The sequence below is a fragment of the Emys orbicularis genome, chromosome 16, assembly GCF_028017835.1.
Source record: "Emys orbicularis isolate rEmyOrb1 chromosome 16, rEmyOrb1.hap1, whole genome shotgun sequence".
Classification (NCBI taxonomy): domain Eukaryota; kingdom Metazoa; phylum Chordata; order Testudines; family Emydidae; genus Emys; species Emys orbicularis.
Window position 1 is genome coordinate 12752534 of NC_088698.1, and position 21562 is coordinate 12774095.

Sequence of the window (21562 nt, forward strand, 5' to 3'; positions counted from 1 at the left end):
AACTTCAGCTATGAGAATAGCGTAGCTGAAGTCGACATATCTTAGATCGACTTAGATTGACTTACTTTGCGTCCTCACGGTGGAGTTCCGGAGTCGACGGGGAGTGCGTTCGGGGATCTATTTATCATGTCTACACGAGACGCGATAAATCGATCCCCAACAGATCGATCACTACCCGCCGATCCGGCGGGTAGTGTAGATGTACCCTAAGTGTACTGGTTCTTTTTGTTAAGCTGACTTTATACAGTTATTAACTCATCAAACTCAAACTAGAGGTTACTTGCTTTACAGTCCATTTTGATGGTCCCTCTTTATCTTCAAATTAAATATGTTGTTATATGATATCTTGCTATTTCAGAGGCATTCTATAAGTGGACCAATATCATCCTCCAAACCCCTTACACCTTTGTCAGACAAAAGACCAAGCTATGCAGAAATCCCTGTTCAAGGTATGTATTCTACTTCATTAGCTTTACTTCTTGTAAAACTTACGCTACTATTGGCTTGTAACTGGTATCTTTAATATAAAGAGTACAGTGGGTAGTGGTGCTTTCACCTTTTTTTTTTTTTAATTGAGAAAAAATACAAATACTGAGCATGACTTGGACCCACAAAAACTAGGAATTTCAGAGAGGCTGAAACACAAAACCTTGGTTCATTTCAGTATATATGTTTGTTATCAAAAAGATGCATGTATGATGAGGAGAGAGACTAATTCTCATGAAATGTACATTTTTCCACTGGAGTTCAAGAATTGCTATCCCGAAGCAAATAATTCCTGGTACTTTTCTGAATGTAGTAGCTATTTGCACAGTTAATCTGTCTTTAAAAAATTGCTGCCAAAGTTTATTAAACATATTCCATAGATAATCCCAGCTCAAAAGGTTGAGGGTATCCTGAGCATCTGTATATTTTTCTTTACTTTCCCTTATAAAGACCCTTGAAAGGATTCAGTTTTTGTTTGTATGGATTTCAATAGCTACCTGTTTTGTTTCAGAGTGGTTTTAATTAAATATTGTTTACTTGAAATTATATTAATTATTCAGAACAGATTCATAAACGAAATCCTAATAGTCATATTTTATCATGACTTTTTATTGTTAATTTGACATTAAAAGAATTGTTAGCTTTTTCTACAAATGCAACATGTAATTAACAGCAAATTGATTTGTGTGGAATGAACATTTACTGACCTTGGCCAGTTTTACATGCAACTCTTCCAGATCTAACTCGTGACAGTCGATGGCCTTTTTTATGAGCCACCTCGTTTCTGTCTCCTGAATGTGCAGCAATCCGCTTTTAGAAACTCTTCACTTATGCAGCTTGCGCCTGCTATTAAATTGTGATCATTCCTTTCATTTTCATTCTAACAACTTTAGCTTGTAATATATCAGAATTCTAATGTTTCACTATCAACAGCCTTGTCAATTACTGTAAGTACAATTCATTTTTATAGACTAGTACCACACACAGGCTAGTACAGTGCGATTGGTTACCTCAGCCATTCCCAGCAGTGCATTCTTCACCATAAACACTGGCTTCCTCCCATCAAATATTTGACACACTATATAATTAATATTTAAACGAAATTTCCAGGTGTGTATCTTCACTCATTAATTGTCTCATGGGTTATAGTTAAGGCTAAGATTTTGTCATGGTTATTTTTAGTAAAAGTCACAGACATGTCATGGGCAATAAACAAAAATTCACGGAAGCTGTGACCTGTCTGTGACTTTTGCTGCTGCGGCTCCATGGTTTTCAGTGGCAGGGAGCTGTGGGGTTCCCCCTCTGCCTGTGGCAGCTGGAAGCTGCATGGGGGCCTCCCTCCACCCAAGGCAGCTGGGAGCTGAAGAGAGAAAACCGGACACTCCCAGCCAGTCTCCCGAACTTTTGATCTCTGTTAGTGGAACACAGAGCTCCAATGTTCCCATATGTGTCTTTGGTAAATTGCTAAAAAAAAATATTTTAACAGGTTGTCTCGCCCATGTATGAATTCTGTAGAGTTGATGCTCATCTGGATTTTTGACAGAGCCATCCCATGTCCTGCTATCAGGATATGCATGCCTTTAAAAGTGCCAAAATGTATTGAAGTCAAATGCAAAGCCAGACCAACATGGCACTCATGACATGAAGTCATGCTACTTTGTCCCAGAGGACTATCCAAAGTCTTAAAAAGAGGACGTTTGTATGTACTTATTGTATTATTGTCCATGGTTTCAAGATTAAAAATACAGGGTACGCCATCACATGCAAATGAATTACATTTTCTTTGCTATGTTATCAGTATTCAAGAAATGCTGCTTTCACAGCAAGACAGAAAACTGAATTAAGTTAACGAGTGTTGATATCTCTATTTCCTAATAGTTCCCTGTTCTGGTAACTTTGTTTTGTCTGTCAAACTCTGTTCACAATGTGCCCTTCCTGTAAGAATGAATTGTTTTCGTATGCTGGGTGTAGCTGTCTGATTTATGCCTGTTTGGGAGCTTTTTTGTAGATGTTTTCTCAAGATAATCCCCATATGACTCCAAGCGGTATATTTCCTCTTTAACGATGTTTATATGCCAGACTTCTTTCTGTACTTTTGTTGAATGCATATTGGGGTTATTTGCTCAGTAAAGTGGGGGGTTTCATTTTAGAATACTTTGATTTTTTTTTTTTAAGTAAAATTGAAATGCCTTACCAAGTAAATGATTTAGCATCTTAAATTGTTGTAACAGAATACATGGGTAGAGATAAGCATTAGAAATATATACATTCTCAAAGTAATGCGAAAGGCTTGTTTCACTGCCAGGACCTGTGTTCAGAGTTCTTCGTTTCTCCTGTAAGAGTTAATAACCTTAATATATTAAGTGCTCATAAAGGCAGCTGCATTCTTTACATTGTTTTATGCGTATAATATAATCAGCTTTTACCAGAGAGAGACAAAATTCTGAACACCAGGCATGGTAGGTAAGAAATCTGTTTACTTTTTAAATGTATATATTTGTATTTTTTACATGTCTGTGTTGCTCATATACCAATTTCTGTTAATGAATTAGGTTCATTTATATTTTTTAAGCATTTCTGTTCATTTTTCTTCAAAAAATTACTGCCTCTTTGGATTTTATGTACTTAACTATATATTGCTGTATAACTCTTTAAGCAGGTGTCTTTTGTATACTCGTTATTTTAAAGAATTTGATTTAAAAATTATTTTTAATCTAAAAATTAGATCAAAATAGGTCTGATGTTTATACAAAATCCCATTTTATTGCTAGATTTATCTTATTAAGAAATTAATTTTTCATTGACTTCCAGTGTGCAGAAGTAATCTTTCATCATTTTAGCATTTAAAGCAGTTTCTTGCTATTATGCATGGAATGATAAAAGACTGTTACAACAACAATGGATTTGAACTCCATAGATAGGGCCCTACCAAATTCACAGTCCATTTTAGTCAATTTCGTGGTAATAAGATTTTAAAAATCACAAATTTCATTATTTCAGATATTTAAATCTGAAATTTCAGTGTTGTAATTGTATGGGTCCTGACCCAAAAAGGAATGGGGGGGGGGAGGTCACAAGGTTACTGTAGGGGGGTTGTGATACTGCTACCCTTACTTCTGCACTGCTGTTGGTGGGCGCTGCTTTCAGAGCTGGGCGCCTGGCCAACAGCGATAACCCTCTGGCTGCCCAGCTCTGAAGGCAGCTCAGAAGTAAGGGTGGCAATACCGTGACACCCCCCCCCCCCCAAAATAACCTTGCAAACCCTCCCTTCCCCCCACACAATCCCTTTTTGGGTCAGGACCCCCAGTTTGAGAAATGCTGGTCTCCCCCATGAAATCAGTGTAGGGCAGGGTAAAAGCACACAAAAGACCAGATTTCATGGTCCGTGACGTGTTTTTCATGCCCGTGAATTTGGTAGGGCCCTATCCATAGAGGATGACAACAATCTACTTTAGTAGCACCTCCAACTTCCTGACTTATGGAGTAGTTTTGGCGTGTACTAAGACGGAGTTTCTTGCCCAGCCTTGTGTTTACAAGCTTCATTATAACAAATCATGGCAGCAGTCTACTAAGGGGTGTTGTGGGGGGATGGGTAGGATGGCTCCATGGTGAACTCTGTGGTAACGGACAACCTTCGGCCTCCTTCTAGGTAGACATATAACACTGGTCTACAATTTTTGAGAAGTCGTCTGCTTCAGAGATAAAATGTGCTATTTATTATGTATTTTGATGTGCTGAATTCAAATATGACAATTAAAACAACTGATTGGCTACTGTTTCTAAGTTATTTAAGTTTTTACATTTTATGTCTATGTATATTGTGTAGATAGTAGAGTTTTAATCATAAATTGTAAACCTAGGTCTTTTCATGTGTTTATGGTTGCTTTACATGATAATGAACATAAGAACATAAGAAAGGCCGTACTGGGTCAGACCAAAGGTCCATCTAGCCCAGTATCTGTCTACCAACAGTGGCCAATGCCAGGTGCCCCAGAGGGAGTGAACCTAACAGGCAATGATCAAGTGATCTCTCTCCTGCCATCCATCTCCATCCTCTGACGAACAGAGGCTAGGGACACCATTCTTACCCACCCTGGCTAATAGCCATTTATGGACTTAGCCACCATGAATTTATCCAGTCCCCTTTTAAACATTGTTATAGTCCTAGCCTTCACAACCTCCTCAGGTAAGGAGTTCCACAAGTTGACTGTGCGCTGTGTGAAGAAGAACTTCCTTTTATTTGTTTTAAACCTGCTGCCTATTAATTTCATTTGGTGACCCCTAGTTCTTGTATTATGGGAATAAGTAAATAACTTTTCCTTATCCACTTTCTCAACATCACTCATGATTTTATATACCTCTATCATGTCCCCCCTTAGTCTTCTCTTTTCCAAACTGAAGAGTCCTAGCCTCTTTAATCTTTCCTCATATGGGACCCTCTCTAAACCCTTAATCATTTTAGTTGCTCTTTTCTGAACCTTTTCTAGTGCTAGAATATCTTTTTTGAGGTGAGGAGACCACATCTGTACACAGTATTCGAGATGTGGGCGTACCATGGATTTATATAAGGGCAATAATATATTCTCAGTCTTATTCTCTATCCCCTTTTTAATGATTCCTAACATCCTGTTTGCTTTTTTGACCGCCTCTGCACACTGCGTGGACATCTTTAGAGAACTATCCACGATGACGCCAAGATCTTTTTCCTGACTCGTTGTAGCTAAATTAGCCCCCATCATGTTGTATGTATAGTTGGGGTTATTTTTTCCAATGTGCATTACTTTACATTTATCCACATTAAATTTCATTTGCCATTTTGCTGCCCAATCACTTAGTTTTGTGAGATCTTTTTGAAGTTCTTCACAATCTGCTTTGGTCTTAACTATCTTGAGTAGTTTAGTATCATCTGCAAACTTTGCCACCTCACTGTTTACCCCTTTCTCCAGATCATTTATGAATAAATTGAATAGGATTGGTCCTAGGACTGACCCTTGGGGAACACCACTAGTTACCCCTCTCCATTCTGAGAATTTACCATTAATTCCTACCCTTTGTTCCCTGTCCTTTAACCAGTTCTCAATCCATGAAAGGACCTTCCCTTTTATCCCATGACAGCTTAATTTACGTAAGAGCCTTTGGTGAGGGACCTTGTCAAAGGCTTTCTGGAAATCTAAGTACACTATGTCCACCGGATCCCCCTTGTCCACATGTTTGTTGACCCCTTCAAAGAACTCTAATAGATTAGTAAGACACGATTTCCCTTTACAGAAACCATGTTGACTATTGCTCAAGAGTTTGTTTTTCTATGTGTCTGACAATTTTGTTCTTTACTATTGTTTCAACTAATTTGCCCGGTACCGACGTTAGACTTACCGGTCTGTAATTGCCGGGATCACCCCTAGAGCCCTTTTTAAATATTGGCGTTACATTAGCTAACTTCCAGTCATTGGGTACCGAAGCCGATTTAAAGGACAGGTTACAAACCTTAGTTAATAGTTCCGCAACTTCACATTTGAGTTCTTTCAGAACTCTTGGGTGAATGCCATCTGGTCCCGGTGACTTGTTAATGTTGAGTTTATCAATTAATTCCAAAACCTCCTCTAGTGATACTTCAATCTGTGACAGTTCCTCAGATTTGTCACCTACAAAAGCCAGCTCAGGTTTGGGAATCTCCCTAACATCCTCAGCCGTGAAGACTGAAGCAAAGAATCCATTTAGTTTCATGGATTTCATAGTTTATTTCACCTGTCCTGTTTATGTAACACTTTAAAAATCAGCAAAAGGGTTATATAAATAAAATTTATTATGAAACAAAAGGCAAAAAACTATTATGTACATAGTTTAGTCCTATTCAGTGTCTACTCGACGCTTCTTGGCTTGTCTCTTGTATTCATTAAATGGAGCATCTCTTGTCACTGTCCAGCAATAGTCTGCAAGCATTGATGGGCTCCATTTGCCCTGATAGCGTTTCTCCATTGTTGCAATGTCCTGGTGAAATCGCTCGCCGTGCTCGTCGCTCACTGCTCCGCAGTTCGGTGGAAAAAAATCTAGATGAGAGTGCAAAAAATGTATCTTTAGTGACATGTTGCAACCAAGGCTTTTGTATGCCTTGAGGAGGTTTTCCACCAACAACCTGTAGTTGTCTGCCTTGTTGTTTCCGAGAAAATTTATTGCCACTAACTGGAAGGCTTTCCATGCTGTCTTTTCCTTGCCACGCAGTGCATGGTCAAACGCATCATCTCGAAGAAGTTCACGAATCTGAGGACCAACAAAGACACCTTCCTTTATCTTAGCTTCACTTAACCTTGGAAATTTTCCACGGAGGTATTTAAAAGCTGCTTGTGTTTTGTCAATGGCCTTGACAAAGTTCTTCATCAGACCCAGCTTGATGTGTAAGGGTGGTAACAAAATCTTCCTTGATTCAACAAGTGGTGGATGCTGAACACTTTTCCTCCCAGACTCCAATGACTGTCGGAGTGGCCAATCTTTCTTGATATAGTGGGAATCTCTTGCACGACTATCCCATTTGCAGAGAAAACAGCAGTACTTTGTGTATCCAGTCTGCAGACCAAGCAAGAGAGCAACAACCTTCAAATCGCCACAAAGCTGACACTGATGTTGGTCATCGTTTATGCACCTCAAAAGTTGTTTCATGTTGTCATAGGTTTCCTTCATATGGACTGCATGACCAACTGGAATTGATGGCAAAACATTGCCATTATGCAGTAAAACAGCTTTAAGACTCGTCTTCGATGAATCAATGAACTGTCTCCACTCATCTGGATCGTGAACGATGTTGAGGGCTGCCATCACACCATCGATGTTGTTGCAGGCTACAAGATCACCTTCCATGAAGAAGAATGGGACAAGATCCTTTTGACGATCACGGAACATGGAAACCCTAACATCACCTGCCAGGAGATTCCACTGCTGTAGTCTGGAGCCCAACAGCTCTGCCTTACTCTTGGGTAGTTCCAAATCCCTGACAAGGTCATTCAGTTCACCTTGTGTTATGAGGTGTGGTTCAGAGGAGGAGGATGGGAGAAAATGTGGGTCCTGTGACATTGATGGTTCAGGACCAGAAGTTTCATCCTCTTCCTCTTCCTCGTCTGACTCAAGTGAGAATGATTCTGGTGCATCAGGAACCGGCAGTCCTTGTCCGTGGGGTACTGGGCGTATAGCTGATGGAATGTTTGGATAATGCACAGTCCACTTTTTCTTCTTTGACGCACCTTTCCCAACTGGAGGCACCATGCAGAAGTAACAATTGCTGGTATGATCTGTTGGCTCTCTCCAAATCATTGGCAGTGCAAAAGGCATAGATTTCCTTTTCCTGTTCAACCACTGGCGAAGATTTGTTGCACAAGTGTTGCAGCATATGTGTGGGGCCCACCTCTTGTCCTGATCTCCAATTTTGCAGCCAAAATAAAGGTGATAGGCTTTCTTAACCATAGTGGTTATACTGTGCTTTTGTGATGCAAAAGTCACTTCACCACAAACATAGCAGCTGTTATCTGCACTGTTCACACAAGTACGAGGCATCTCTGCTCACTTTGGCTAAACAGAAATGTGTCCCTTTGCAAAATCAAACATTGACAAATAAGAGAGCACGACACTGTATGATTTCTAGAGCTGATATAGGGCAATTTGTTCAGCAGAGTGATGTAAGCTTTGTTATGATTGCATCATCCATGACTTCTAGGAATAACATGATGCAATTCATATCATGTATGACGCAATACCAGCTTCAGATTGCATCATTCATTGTTTTGCCTAAAAAGCAAGTACTGTCCAAACCCAGTCATAGATTTATTCATAGATCCAGTCAAAGATGTATTTTAGTCATTTCTGTTTTAAATTGAGATCCCTTCCCTTTATAACTCACTTATCCTCCGCCATTCCCAAGTCAAGGGTCGTATATACTGACCCAATAGCATATCTTGAAAACTAGAGCCAATCAACAATTTTAAGCATCATTTTCGTTCTCAGTGACCCAGAATTAGTAAAGTTTGACTACATTTATTTCAGAAGCATTTTGGCTGTAGAGCAGTGTAATCAATTATCTGTCACGGTAAGCTAGATGAACCGATTCTATCATTCATAAATGACGATCACAGTCTCCGCACTGATCACATCCCTACAACTGAAAGCTGCATTAGTGTCGCATCTGTTTTTTTTCTCCTGAGCAGAACATTTGTTGAGAACTTCCTCTACCAGCAGACCAGCCTCATTGCCAAGAGTACCTGCCATGGAAAGTGCCAAATCTATTTCAGGTAATAACATGTATCTAGTTGCCTGATAAAAGCAGGAACCCTCTGTTTTCAGTGCTGTAGTTACATGCCCAATCTACTATTTTTAAAGAGAATTCCTGTCTTCTGACTGATAGATTCCACAACCACTTATCAATTGATGTATGCAAGCACCACTTGTTTGTTTGGAATTGTTTACTTTTAAATCTCAAAATGTAATCTTGCCTTTATACTTGAAAATAACATAAAAGCCCTTGATAAAACATTCTGACCTATTAGATTAAACAGAACTGAGCAGCTAAACTCTGTGGAACAATTTCCTCCTATGGCATATTTTAATAGTTGTATGTATACACTAGAACCAAGATTCATGCATGACTCATCTTCAGCCATCCAGGAAATGGGTATTGCTCTATAACCTTTCTTCTCAATGTTGCACAGAATTTTGACTTGCAAGGTACACAGAAATGTGTGTTACGAGTTTTTAGCTTTTATCTTTTGGATACAGGTTTTTTAAGTGATAAAACAATGGCAGTACACTCAGACTTCTGCCTTATCTAGCTAATTTAATAGATAGCAGTTTAATATGCCTTTCATTCTTTTTCAGTTATATACAGGTCTTCTCCCATTGCAAAAAATTCCATCCAGCTTATTTGTTTTAAAAATGAGACTGCTAGGTTTTGTGGTAGCATATTATCATACATTAATACATGAAATGGTTACTATAAAGCATTTAAACATACTCCTTTATATGTCACTCTACAAAATTTGTGCTAACCATATAGGGGAAGTGAATGTGTTTGTAATTATTTTTAAAATGTGCTTCCAAAACTGAAAATATTTACATGAGCCACCAATATCAGTGTCATTTAGTTTATATAGAAAGTCGAGTCCATGCTAATTTGAAGTTAAAAAAAAAAAAAAAACAGCAAAAAAACCCCAAACCCTAGATTTAATAAAAACAAACCTAAGTAAAATATAAAAGCATGAACCTATTTCTAAATCCAATGGATATTTTCAAACAAACCTTCCCATGCAATATGTGCAGCACATACGTTGCAGCACTGAGAATCTGGAAGTGGTTCAGAATACAAACAAAAAGTGGGTCTGAATATGTTCTTTTTACCATCCAAGTTGAGAGAGAGATGTTGAAAATCAAGTAAATAGTATAAATGGTGAAAAGTACATAGTATTTTTAAAGCTTTCAATCTTCTGACATAGGTAAGAAAATGTATTTAAATCAGGATTTTCAGATGTCTTTTAACCATCCAAAAGAGTGATATTTTGTAATTTTTATTTTAATGTCTTCCTAATTTACTGTGTAAGGTATTTATAAATTAACATAGTCCCTGATACCAGTAGAAATTAAATCTCTCTGGAAGTATTTGGAGCATTTTGTATTTTTCTGTCTTGCACAGATGCAATCAGTAGCTTGTTTGCAGGTTTAGGAAGCAAAACTCAGCTTACCTACGTTTATTTAACTAGAAAGTACTCTATATAGAGGAAGAACATGCTACTACACAGCCATTCTGAGTTTTGACATACATTCAGGTTGTGGTGTTGGCACCAGCAGGTGAAACGCAAACTGTTTGCCCTGTGGTAAATCACTATAGCTTTTTTCTGTGTAAAGTCACGGATTGTCTTGGTCACTTTGTAATTAAAATCTTCATTAGGCAAACTTAATGGCAGTCCATACTGTTCCAGGGTGTTACATGTGTACTTTTCATTGTTAATAAGAATCTCCCTCTGACTACTGATAAGGTCAGCTGTCAAGCTAATAGGATTCCTTCTTCACATCATCTGACAACTTTCACTCAGGTGCCTGTTCTATTTTACTGAACTTTTAATATTTGAACAAATTATAAAAAAACCCAAAATTCTAACATCATAACTACTTTTGCATGAACCGTAAGAAAATATAATAGTTTGGTTTTATGTAATGTCTCCCCTACTCAAGACATTCCAAGACTGTTAAAGAGATGGCATAAAGGCATCCACTCAGCAAATTGCCCTTGCTTCAGGTAATATTTAATCATACAAAACTTTGGTAATTTTATCAATTTACCCCTTTCCTAAAACTCTTCACTAAGGGTGAAATATCAAGAATTACATGATATAGGCTTGTGTTTTTCTTCCTTTATGTGAGGTTATATATTTGGTTCTAGAGCGTTTGAATTTTCCCCCATTCAGTGTCTAGACGAAGTAGTGAAGAAATCAAACGGGACATTAGTGCACCTGACGGAGCATCTCCAGCCTCTCTCATGGCAATGGGAACCACCTCACCACAACTCTCTCTCTCCTCCTCTCCTACAGCGTCTGTCACCCCTACAACACGAAATCGAATAAGGTACAACCCATTATTACACAGTATGTTTTTAAACCAGTATTAATTTCAGAGCTGTGAAACACCATATTATGCAAGCATAGAATTTAGTCCTAGCATTAAACACCAACGTTTGACTGTTATCTTTGCAATAATGCTCTTCAGTAACCTCTGGAACTTTGCATAGACTGTTTGTAGCACCATAAGGCACGGTGTCTTGGGAAGACAGGTCCCAGGCCACTTACGGCTTAATGGGTCAATATCCACACCTTAAAAACTCCACCAGTAAACCAACAGCCAGCCAGGACAGATCACTGAGCTTTGAAGTCATGTGTTTGTAGTGAGAAACTACATTTAACAAGTGACCTGTAACATTCTGAACCAGCCTCAGTTTTGCGTTAATTTAAGATATGGCAATTTTGGCTCCATGTAGAGCGTGTGGCAAAGGTATAATTCATTCTACTGATGCTGATATTTTAATATTCTAGAAAGAACAGCAGTCTTCTTTTATATGGTGGGATATCATGGGGAAATTATTCTTCACTTTTATAGTGTCTTCTATACAAGGACTCAAAACATTTTATAAATATCAAGTCTTACAACACACATGTGAGCTAAGTACATTTCACAGGTTGGGAAACTTGTCCACAGAGGTTAAATGACTTTCCCAGGATCACCTGACAGTAAAACTTCTCATCGACAAATAAATAAATACATTATAACCCTGAGAAATTGTTTGCAGCTCTGGACGTTATCCAGAGCAATGATTTCACTGAGATTAGTTGAGGCGTACTTCAGCAGACCAGACTTAGTCATTCATTGTGTGAAGTTCTATGCCTATGTACAGTTTGTCCATTTAATTGACAGGTAATTTACAAATAACACTAAAGAAACACAGTTTATTTGCAATCCCACATTTCGATTTTGAGTAAGGGTAAAAATGTCACTAAGATTCGTGTAGAAACATTAAAGTCTGAAGATTTACACCTGCACTGTTTGCAGACCAAAGGTTGCAATGAAAGCATGCAATTATGAATAAGGTATAGATGGAGAATGGCCATCACAATAGCACAACTGCTCTGTGTGAGTATGAAGTATAGTGGTAGGCCCTGTAGGAAGAAAACCTGCTGCTATTAGAGCAGTGGAGGGGCAGTACAGTAACTCCTCACTTAACATTGTAGTTATGTTCCTGAAAAATACAACTTTGAATGAAACGATGTTAAGTGAATCCAATTTCCCCATAAGAATTAATGTAAATGGGGGGGGGGTTAGGTTCCAGGGCAGCTTCCCCTACTCTGCAAGCACCAGGGGCGGGGGTTCAACCCTCATCCCGCCCACTCCACTCCTTCCCTCAAGCCCCCACACTTGACCCGCCTCTTCTCCCCCCCCACCACCTCCCCCTTTACTTCGCACGCTGCATCCTGGCTCCTCCCCCCCCCTTCTAAACGCCACAAGCCAGCTGATTGCCGGGTGATGGAGGGAGGGGGGAGGCACGCCGAGTCCTCCCTCCTCCCCCCTCGCTCCTACCAGGGCAATCAGCTGGCTTGCCGCATTCAGGAGGCAGGGGAGGGAGGGGGAGCCTGCGCGCCAAGTCCTCGCTCCTCCCCCATCCCTCCTGCCTCCAGAACGCCGCAAGCCAGCTGATTGCTACCAGCAGGGGAGGGAGGGGGGAGACGCGCCGAGTCCTCGCTCCTCCCCCCTCCCTCCTGCCTGGGGCAATCAGCTGGCTTGCGGCGTTTAGGAGGCAGGGGAGGGAGGGGGAGCCTGCGTGCCGAGTCCTCGCTCCTCCCCCCTCCCTCCTGCCTCCAGAATGCCGCAAGCCAGCTGATTGCCGTGGGCAGGAGGCAGGGGGAGGAGGGGGAAGGCGCTGATCTGTGGGGTCTTCTGGCGGGCGGGGGGCATAGGGAGGCTGCCAGCTGTGGAGAAAGCAGGCAGCCAAACAACGCAAGAGTGGCACATTGCACAACTTTAAATGAGTATGTTCCCTAATTGATCAGCAACATAACAACGTTAAGCGGGACGACTTTAAGTGAGGAGTTACTGTATAACGAAAAATAGTTGCCCCATGGGAATCCTCTTCAGAAGAGAACTACTGTTGGGTTTTTAATATATTGTGTGTAGCTTGCAAAATTTTATTATAGGATGTAAAATAAGGATTTTAAGAAAATAAACCTTTGCAAATATACACAATAACTGTGGGCACACCCCTGGGCTCCAACTTGAAACCATAAATCAGTCCTTTGATTTGGAATACAGTTGGCCTATGATATTCATTTTAAAATTTATAACAATCACAGTCCATTTCTTTTTGTCTCCCTACAATTCATTTTCATGTGTTTCCTTCCACACTGTTTTCATAACAGTAAGAACTTGATATAAACCATGTGCCTTACTGGAATTTGGGAACAGGCTGTACAGTTCACTCATGGCTACCCAGCACGTTTAACATGAAAAGAGAATTTTGACTCAGGTTTCTTATATGTTGTCACAAATCTTATAAGGAGTTATCTCCATTCTTTTCTTAAATTATAGTGGCATTGCATAATCTTCATTCTAGTGTGAAAACACAAACTCCAAATTAATTAACTTAAGCAAGAATGTGGGTTGCTAAAGCATGTGCTGATCTGGAGATATAAGAGAAAAGTTAATTCCTTAACGCCCCAGTCTAGCAGCATAGAGTCATAGAAATGTAGGGCTGGAAGAGATCTCGAGAAGTAAAGCCTAGCCCCCTGCTTGCACTGAGGCAGGACCAAGTAAACCTAGACCGTCCCTGACAGGTGTTTGTTTAACCTGTTCTTAAAAACCTCCAATGATGGGTATTCCATAGCCTCCCTTGGAAACCTATTCTAGAGTTTAACTACCCTGCTAGTTAGAAGGGTTTTCCTAATATCTAACCTGAATCTGCAGATTAAGCCCATTACTTCTTATCCCACCTCCAGTGGATATGGAGAACAATTGATCACAGTCCTCTTTATAACAGCCCTCAACATATTTGAAGACTGTTAGCGGGTCCCCCCTCAGTCTGCTTTTCTCAAGACTAAACATGCTCAGTGGTTTAACCTTACCTCATAGGTCAGGTTTTCTAAACCTTTTATATTTTTGTTGCTCTCCTCTGGACTCCATCAATATGTCCACATCTTTCCTAAAGTATGGCGCCTAGAATTGGACACAGTACTCTGTCTGAGGCCTCATCAGTGCAGAATAGAGTGAGACAATTACCTTCTGTCTCTTTTGACAGGTTTCAGAGTAGCAGCCGTGTTAGTCTGTATCCGCAAAAAGAATAGGAGTACTTGTGGCATCTTAGAGACTAACAAATTGCATCCGAAGAAGTGGGCTGTAGCCCACTAAAGCTTATGCTCAAATAAATTTGTTAGTCTCTAAGGTGCCACAAGTACTCCTGTTCTTCTGTCTCGTGTATACAACACTTCTGTTAATATAACCCAGAATGATATTGGCCTTTTTCGCAACTTCATCACATTGTTGCCTCATATTCAATTTGTGATCCACTGTAACCCCCAGTACTACCACCTAACCAGTTATTCCCCATTTTGTAATTGGGCATTTGATTTTTCCTTCCTTAGTGAAGTACTTTGCACTTGTCTTTATTGAATTTCATCTTGTTGATTTCAGACCAGTTCTCCAATTGGTCAAGGTTGTTTTGAATTCTAATCCTGTCTTCTAAAGTGCTTGCAACCCCTCCCAGCTTGGTGTCATATGCAGGTTTTATAAGCATACTCTCCACTCTTATCCAAGTCACTAATGAAAATATTGAATAGTACCAGACCCAGGACTGACCCCTGCGAGATTCCACTAGGTACGTCCTCCCAGTTTGACACTGAACCACTGATAACTGCACTTTGAGTATGGTCTTTCAGCCAGTTGTACAACCATTTTACAGTAATTCAGCTAGACCACTTTTCCTTAGTTTGCCTATCCAGTTAAATATGACCCAGTATTTGAGTCTGATTCTGTTTGTCTTTTAGTTCTAAAATAAATAGTGTATATAAGAAAGTTGATTTCTTTAGTATAACTCTTTGTGAGATTGGCATTTATGTCTAAATATACTTATTTCTTTTCTTGTTTAGCATAAGTAGCTAACACGTTTCAAGGCACCATTCACTTTTCAAGGGGCCAGTTCACCTTGAATGGTCCCTTGAAATGTGTTAACTCGTGCTAAACAATCTGTTCCACCTTGTATTTAGCTGTGACACTGAGTACCTTTCCCAAACCTGAAGAAGAGCTCTGTGTAAGCTTGAAAGATTGTCTCTCTCTCACCAACAGAAGTTGGTCCAATAAAAGATATGTCTCACTCATCTTGTCTCTCTAATACCAATGTCTGGCATTTGAGTTGCCTGGTTCTGAACAACTTTGCATTAGGACTTGATATTACACTGACTATTCTAAGAAACTCTGATTTTCTTAAATATTTAATTTGACATTGGAACATAATCTTGTTTCATCTGAAGCCAGAGTTCATTGAACTATTACACAAAGTACGTGGCATCTGGAATTAAATTAGATAGTCAAGTCATGTGGAATAGTCATTTGTACTGAGATATCAGTGCACATGTGCAAAGAAATTCTGTGAAATTCAGATTTCAAGATTTTTTTTTTCCAACAATGCTTGCGAAATAGTTACATTTCAGGGGCTTGTCTACTGTAGCACTTCAGTGTAGATACTATGTCAATGAAAGAATTTGTCCATCTACCTCATGCTGTTTACACCAGGGATTTAGGTCAGTATAGCTACTTCTCTCAGGGATGTGGATTCTTCACACCACTGAGAGATGTAGCTGTACTGATGTAAAATTCTAGTGTAAACCAGGCCTATGTCTGCAGAAGTTCCACTGGAACACTATTTCTTGCTGGGGTTGAAATGGCTGGTCCTAAAGAACACAGAGCCAAGGATTAAGTAATTAGTATGAACTAGCTGTGTTTGGAAGGCGGGTGTCTGAAGGGGTAATTTTTTGTAGTACTGATGTGGGGATCTGAGAATCTTATTTAAATATGCATAGAAATATTTAAAAATAATTCTCCTTTACCATGCAGAATACTAGATAGCCATAGCGTTATTTTTCTTCCAAAATGGGGAACATTAGGATTACTGCAAAATCTTTTGAAATATCCCTACCTCTGCTCATTAAGCTACTTAGAATGCATAACACCTCAGAGAATCATAGAAAATTAGGGTTGGAAGAGACCTCAGGAAGTCATCTAGTCCAACCCCCTGCTCAAAGCAGGACCAACCCCAACTAAATCATCCCAGCCAGGGCTTTGTCAAGCCAGGTCTTAAAAACCTCTAAGGATGGAGATTCTACCATCTCCCTAGGTAACCCATTATAGTGCTTCATCACCTTCCAAGTGAAAAAGTTTTTCCTAATATCTAACCTAGACCTCCCCCACTGCAACTTGAGACCATTGCTCCTTGTTCTGTCATCTGCCACCACTGAGAACAGCTTAGCTCCATCCTCTTTGGAACCCCCTTCAGGTTGTTGAAGGCTGCTATCAAATCCCCCCTCACTTTTCTCTTCTGCAGACTAAATAAGCCCAGTTCCCTCATCCTCTCCTCATAAATCATGTGCCCCAGTCCCCTAGTCATTTTTTGTTGCCCTCCACTGAACTCTCTCCAATTTGTCCACATCCTTTCTGTAGTGGGAGGCCCAAAACTGGATGCAGTACTCCAGATGTGGCCTCACCAGTGCTGAATAGAGGGGAATAATCACTTCCCTCAATCTGCTGGCAATGCTCCTACTAATACAGCACAATATGCCGTTAGCCTTCTTGGCAACAAGGGCACACTGCTGACTCATATCCAGCTTCTCGTCCACTGTAATCTCCAGGTTCTTTTCTGCAGAACTGCTGCTTAGCCAGTCTGTCGTCAGCCTGTAGCCGTACATGGGATTCTTCCGTCCTAAGTGCAGGCTCTGCACTTGTCCTTGTTGAACCTCATCAGATTTCTTTTGGCCCAATTCTCCAATTTGTCTAGGTCACTTGGGACCCTATCCCTACCCTCTTGCATATCTACCTCTCCCCCCAGCTTAGTGTCATCCGCAAACTTGCTGAGGATGCAGTCCATCCCGTCATCCAGATCATTAATGAAGATGTTGAACAAAACCGGCCCCAGGACAGACCCCTGGGGCACTCTGCTTGATACCTGCTGCCAACTAGACATCGAGCCGTTGAGCCTGACGAGCTAGCCAGCTTTCTATCCACTTTATAGTCCATTCATCCAATCCATACTTTTTTAACTTGCTGACAAGAATACTGTGGAAGACCGTATCAAAAGCTTTGCTAAAGTCAAGATATATCACGTCCACCGTTTTTCCCCTATTCACAGAGCCAGTTATCTCATCATAGAAGGCAAAGAGGTTGGTCAGGCATGACTTGCCCTTGGTGAATCCATGTTGACTGTTCCTGATCACCTTCCTGTCCTCCAAGTGCTTCAAAATGGATTCCTTGAGGACCTGCTCTGTGATTTTTCTACCTAGCCCTTTTAGTTGCATAAGAAACCCTTTATTACAGAAAGACTTACTGCAACTACAGAAATGTTAATTTCAGTAATAATACTATTAATGTAGCAGTTTTTATTTTGAGCAAAGTGATTTTTAGTCTAATAAAACTGATATTTTATAATTCAAAATTGTTATGAAAACATACCAGCCCAGGAACAGTTTTCCCTCCTGACCTTTATCGTAAGGAAAAAATGAATATTTCTTTTCCCCCCCAAAAAACCCTCCCTCTCTCTGGGTGAATGGGCAAACTCAATTTTTCAAGGCTTTCAGTATCCTTATTTGTCTTATTCATAAATATACCAAAAATTATGCATTACTTATGCATTACTTATGGGCCTATATCTATAATAGCGCTTATTGGGAATTGGACACCATTCCATTACAAGTAAGGTAAATAATAAAGATTGTCTGCATATAAAGTAGACCAGTGAGCATGTCCTTCGTACTGAAAGGTCCAGATCTTGGGACAAACAGTCTGTTAGCAGTAACTGAGTGCTATTAATATTCAAATTTCTTGCTGTTTCAAGGTTACATTCCTAATCAGCCATGAGATGCAAAAGAGATACCATCAGTTTGTTTTAAAACACAAATTAAAGTTGTTTAAATTAGCTTATAGTTCAGGTGGGTTGTAGTGTAGTCTAGCACATTAGCTTAATATTATGAACTCTTAGAAAAAAATCTTGTTTGTATATACAGGTCTAGAAAGGAGGCTTTAATTTAAAATAAATTAATCCTAAAGTAAGTGGTAACTGACTAACACCAGTGATGAAAACGCCAAAAGGTCTTAATACAGTCACAATCAGTGTTTTTGTCTGATCAATATGCACAGTGATTGCCAGTGGAACAATTGATTTGATCCCACTTAACAGGGAAAATTTTGCAGGCTTAACTGGGTATATTCCTCCTTCAGACAGCATTTTGAGCCTCATTCTTCTCACTGGGATGAGTACTCACTTTCCTAACAGTTATTGCAAAAAGTGGCATGATATCAAAACTTTACTGTTTTTCCTCTACTCTCAGGGAAGAAAGGAAAGACCCTTTATCTGCTCTTGCAAGAGAATATGGAGGTTCCAAAAGAAATGCCTTGCTGAAGTGGTGTCAGAAGAAAACCGAAGGATATCAGGTAACTGCAAAGTTGTTCAATACTGCACAGTCTTAACTACAACACATGAAAATCTGCCAAAGGCACAAACCAGACTGCTCCACAGTTCACTGCATTGATCGCAATGAAACTGGCATGTGCTGTACTTTCTTACAGGAACACATGCTACAAGTCCTAACCTAACTAGCATGAATAGTTAATTAGTCACTTTTCAGCACAGTGCAAATGTTTTGTTTTGTTTTTTAGCGAGGCATCTGACCTTCCATTAAGGCACTTCTAAACAGCTATCATACATATTACACATTTGAAACTCAGATAAAGGAGTAATAATAATCCAGCTATTCAGAGTTCACTCTAGATTTTCATCTGACAAATACAGCTAATGTAACACTTTTGAGTTTAAAAGTAAATTATTAGTAAGTAAATAGTGAGGTTCCATGGGCTTGTCTACACTTAAAATGCACTCTGCTATAGCGCTTCATTGTAGTCACTACCTATGCCGATGGGAGAGGTTCTCCATTGCGGTAGGTGACCCACCTCCCTGAGAGGCAGTAGTTATGTCAACAGAAGAATTCTTCTGTCAACCTAGCGCTGTTTACATGGGGACTTGGATCAGCTTAATAATGCCGCTCAGGGGTGGACTTTTCACACCCCTGAGTGACATAGCTAAACCAACCTAATTTTCTAGTGTAGGATGGGCCTAGGTGAATCTTTCAGGATCTTTCATTTAATATCACTGTTCACAGTGACAGATGTTGCTTATTTTTTGGAGATTGCATTGTTTCACATACACACTGTATTTGGTTTTCTACTGCATTTTCAGCTTTCTGTTCAATTAGTCCTAATGTTGTCAGAACCTGAAAGAACTAACAAGATAGTTCCCCACATTTCTCCCATGATTACATAATTTTTCAGAACAATAGAGGCTTCAGCAAATTGAACCAGGATGTTAAGAGTCTAGCCATGATGTATTTGTTTGGTTAATTGTATTGAAAGTGTTTTGAATTCCCAGCACAGGCCTCAGTTTAAACACTTCACTCTTTCAGTGACTTGAAATTCACAACACAGGAGGAAGCTGAAAGCCACGTAACAGGATGGTTGACCATCCATAGGAAAAGTCGTCTTTCAGTACAATAGAGAGTCTTGTGCTATAAACCCAAGGTGCCCCTCTCCCACTTCCTGTGGCACGTCTGTGATACCAAATTGTGCTATTTCTGAGTGTAAGTTTCTTTATGGAAATGGTCCTTCCTCCTCACTTTTTTTTAAAAGGCAGGATGTTAGATCTTTTTCTTTAAAGCCTGTAAGTCTAAATGGAAAAATATCTGAAGCTTGTTATCTCTAAATGAAAGATGCATCTGACAGCTTCCTTAATTTATCAGGACAAAGTTATAAAGTACTCAAGACCTTTCCTTCTCTGGCTGTGCACACAGACAAGGCCATCCTCTTGTTCACATTGACTAGCTGCTTATAGTCAATCTACATGGACTCTTGTAACCACTAACAGAAGGAGGGAGGGATGACACCTCATGTACTTGCCCTGACAGCTATTACGTGACTCTCTGCATGTGCTGCTGCTGCAGGACTATATCATCTCATGTCTCTGAGCTATATAAGCCTCTTTCTGAAGGAGCCAGACTAGTACTATTGGAATATATTAAGTTAACTATCGCAGAAGAATGTATTTTGTTTAGACATCCACATTTATCATTTCTCTTTAAATTGTTGTACTGTATTACATTTGTTTTTCAAGATCCCCCTGAAATTCAATTCTGGTGTACACGTGGGGTCTTGCTGCTGTGCTTTTTGTAATGCTATAAATGTATCCTGAATTGTGCTCACTCTGAGTAGAGATGATCCAGACCTCTCAGCCCCATTATCAATACCTTCTAAGTATTAGGGTCTCTCTGGGAAACAAAACCTTAAACTTTTACACCACCACCCCTTATGGAGAAAAGACCATTACATAGTAACTTAAAGATAAATAATGGATGGAGAGAATAAAAATAGTCTTTAAAAAACCTCCTAAAGAATAATACTTCGAATATTAGGACTGTAATATTAGCCCCACTTCTGAGCAAAAATTCCTTTCCCTCTATTGGGTCTGTTTCTTTTTTTGTCCCTAAAGAAAACCCCAGCCTGATTTCACATCTTCTAAAAAGGGGATATTCTCAAGTATTTACAAGAATTTTTTGTAAAGTTGTGTCAGTTAGTGGGAGACTTTTAATAACAAGCCTAACCAAAAAAAAAAAAAGTTGGGAGGGATTTGAAAGGTGGGGGATAATAAAGCACAGAAATCAGTACAGCCATACGTCTACCCAAAAAAGGTAAAAAATTGTATTTAGGAAGGAGAAGCTCTGGATGTCCTGAAGAAATTTAAAATGAATAGCACATACACCGCTACCTCAATATAACGCCACCCGATATAACATGAATTCGGATATAACGCGGTAAAGCAGTGCTCTGGGTGGGCGGGGCTGCGCACTCCGGTGGATCAAAGCAAGTTCAATATAACACGGTTTCACCTATAACGCGGTAAGATTTTTTGGCTCCCGAGGACAGCGTTATATCGAGGTAGAGGTATATAAAGAGGGGATGTTCTGGTGAAGCCAAACAGCAAATGAGGCATTGTCTTAGGGTGCGTGCTTCCACAGGAACATGAGGATCATCAATTTATTTTCCTGATTCTCCCAACTATAATATAAAAAATGTATATTCCACATCAGGAATTTCCAGATTTGTCCAGAGACTGGTAATTTTGTCAAGGATACAGATCCCAGAGGTTTATAACCCCCAGGTTGAAGAGGGGGGGACTCTTAATTAGGTGTTCAGAAATGTTAGAAATCACTGTCTAGCATAATTAAAGTTGAAACAATTTTCAGTAACACATATA

General features: G+C 39.7%; 1 protein-coding gene across 1 annotated transcript in view; it reads left to right on the forward strand.

Annotated features, from left to right (window-relative positions):
- The window catches only part of SPECC1L (sperm antigen with calponin homology and coiled-coil domains 1 like), a 100519-nt gene that overhangs the window by 56324 nt on the left and 22633 nt on the right, over nt 1–21562 (forward strand). Inside the window, exons 10-13 of the mRNA XM_065418038.1 lie at nt 359–449; nt 8676–8759; nt 10926–11082; nt 18591–18693. Of these exons, the coding sequence (XP_065274110.1) occupies nt 359–449; nt 8676–8759; nt 10926–11082; nt 18591–18693 (435 nt within the window). The remainder of the gene's footprint in view (nt 1–358; nt 450–8675; nt 8760–10925; nt 11083–18590; nt 18694–21562) is intronic.